Below are 2,238 nucleotides of genomic sequence, written 5' to 3' on the forward strand. Positions count from 1 at the left end.
AACTCACTAAAGAAGTGGACTATGCTAAAATATTCATTAAAAAATATATTAAGATTGATGACAAATATATGAAATCCTTAAGTGATCTCCTGACTTTGACCCTAGTCAGGAGCCTCCCATTGTTCCCATCTGATTTAAGTTCCCTGGTTTAAAACTCCACCTATTCAACCATCAAATTCTCTTCTCACTTGGAGCCACCTTAGGCAGACCTATGAAGCTTGATGTCTCTACTTTCAACCTCACAAGGCCATCTACTGCAAGAATATTGATTGAAAGGGATATAACACTGCCTGTAGTAGATGAGATCTGGATTGGCACAGCTCACAATGGCTATTGGCAGCCTGTTGTGATGGAGCAAAAGCTTTATTACTGCGGAGCCCGTAGAATGTTTGGGCATTCTGAAGACAAATGCTTCAGAGTGCACCCTGAATTAAGAACTATTCCTCCTGTTCACTTTGATGCATCTCCTATACAACCAGATGAGGATCATGCTCACAACATAGTTGGAAGGGTATACATTAACAACAACAGTGATATAGGTAGGAACACTGAACTCAATCTGAACCTAGAGACTAAGGAAGATGATGATAGACAGATTCCTGGAAGTACATCTCAGGGAGGAGGACTGGATTGCCCAATAGGGGAGACACAGCTAATTGAACTTGATAGAGCTGACATTTATACATTCCACCCATCCATGCCGAACAAGGATTTGCAACAGCAAGAGACACAAGATTTACAAAATACAAGGGTGGAAGAGCTTCCTTTCGATACAGCTTACCCAGATGTTCCAGATATTGTACTACCTTCTGCTGAGGAGAACAACTTACAACTTATCAAAGACAATTTAGAAGAAGAATGGGAAATAAAGAAGAGCAGAAGAATGAAGAAAGGGAGCTTGGAGCTAAAAAAACTAATGGATGATAATCTAATAAGTGGTTTGAGCAAGTTTGAGCTTCCAAACCACGTCATAATGATTAAAATCTTATGCTGGAATATTAGGGTTGAGCTTCCAAACCACTTCATAATGATTAAAATCTTATGCTGGAATATTAGGGGAATATCTGATTCTAATTCCCTTAACATACTTTCCAATCTCAATAGAATCCATCAATTTTGCTGTTTTGCTATCCTAGAACCTTTGACCTCTTCAATCAAGAATAAAATCAAAAGAAAATTTTCTGGCTTTCATTCACATGCTAATATGAGTAACAAAATATGGTTGTTTTGTAGAAAAGAAGCAACATGGAAGGTATTAATTAATCATTCACAATTTTTACATATCCACATTCAATTTGATGCTTTGGATACAGAGGTTACCTTTGTGTTTGTGGTCTCATCTGCACCAGATAAGTCAATCAATGGAGAAAAGTTGCCAATGACCCAAGACCAACACACCAAGACATGTGGGTGACACTACAAGCCAAACCAAGTCAAGTCCATGCCTTAGAGGAAAAAAAACCACACACTCAACCATAGGGGAAGCCACATGGCACCTTGGTCATGGACCCTTTGACCCACCTTTGGAGAGGCCAAACTAGGCCTTGGGGAGCCAAGACCAGAACAAAGCTGGTCTTAGCCACCCACCAAAAGGGTCCCCAATCAAACCAAGCCCTCTTCCATGCCTTCTTCTCCACTATTGGCTCCCCCTTTTCCAGCCAACATGAATGATATAATTAACTTTTCTGACAACATTAAGACAACTAACTTAGTGGATCTGGGTTTTCAGGGCCCTGCAGATACTTGGAAAAGGGGAAAAATCCATGAAAGATTAAACTGGTTCTTAGTGAATCTCAGATGAATGGAAGAGTATTTGCTAACTTCTATATCACATTTAACTTTCACCTGTTCTGATCATAGGCCTCTGATTCTAACCATAGCTTCATCAACCTCCAAACCAAAATCTACCTTCAGATTTTTCAATGTATGGACTGAGCATTAGGATTTTCTCAAGGTCATTTAATCAGCTTGGAAAACACCTACTGAAGGAAATGAGTGGCAGAAGTTATGGAAATTGCACAAGTCAGTTACAAAGGTGCTGAAAAACTGGAATTGGAACTGCTTTGGTGATGTGGCTGACAGAACCAGGAAAGAACCAGACTAACTGAACTGGAAGTGAAGAGCTAATTTAGTGGATCTGGGGTTTCTAGGTCCTTTAGATACTTGGAAAAGGGGAAAAATCCATAAAAGATTAGTTTGGTTCTTAGTGAATCTCAGATGGATGGAAGAGTATTTGCT

The 2,238-nt window shown here is 39.6% G+C and overlaps 1 protein-coding gene across 1 annotated transcript; it reads left to right on the forward strand.

Annotated features, from left to right (window-relative positions):
• Window positions 1-76: 76 nt before the first annotated feature.
• On the forward strand, window positions 77-2,084 carry LOC110038119. Its single transcript, XM_020742888.1, has 2 exons — window positions 77-938; window positions 1,314-2,084. The coding sequence occupies exons 1-2, from the start codon at window positions 212-214 to the stop codon at window positions 1,412-1,414; spliced, it is 828 nt and encodes a 275-aa protein (XP_020598547.1). The 5' UTR covers window positions 77-211; the 3' UTR covers window positions 1,415-2,084.
• Window positions 2,085-2,238: the final 154 nt, after the last annotated feature.

Source organism: Phalaenopsis equestris, unplaced genomic scaffold (assembly GCF_001263595.1).
Source record: "Phalaenopsis equestris unplaced genomic scaffold, ASM126359v1 Scaffold231274, whole genome shotgun sequence".
Classification (NCBI taxonomy): domain Eukaryota; kingdom Viridiplantae; phylum Streptophyta; class Magnoliopsida; order Asparagales; family Orchidaceae; genus Phalaenopsis; species Phalaenopsis equestris.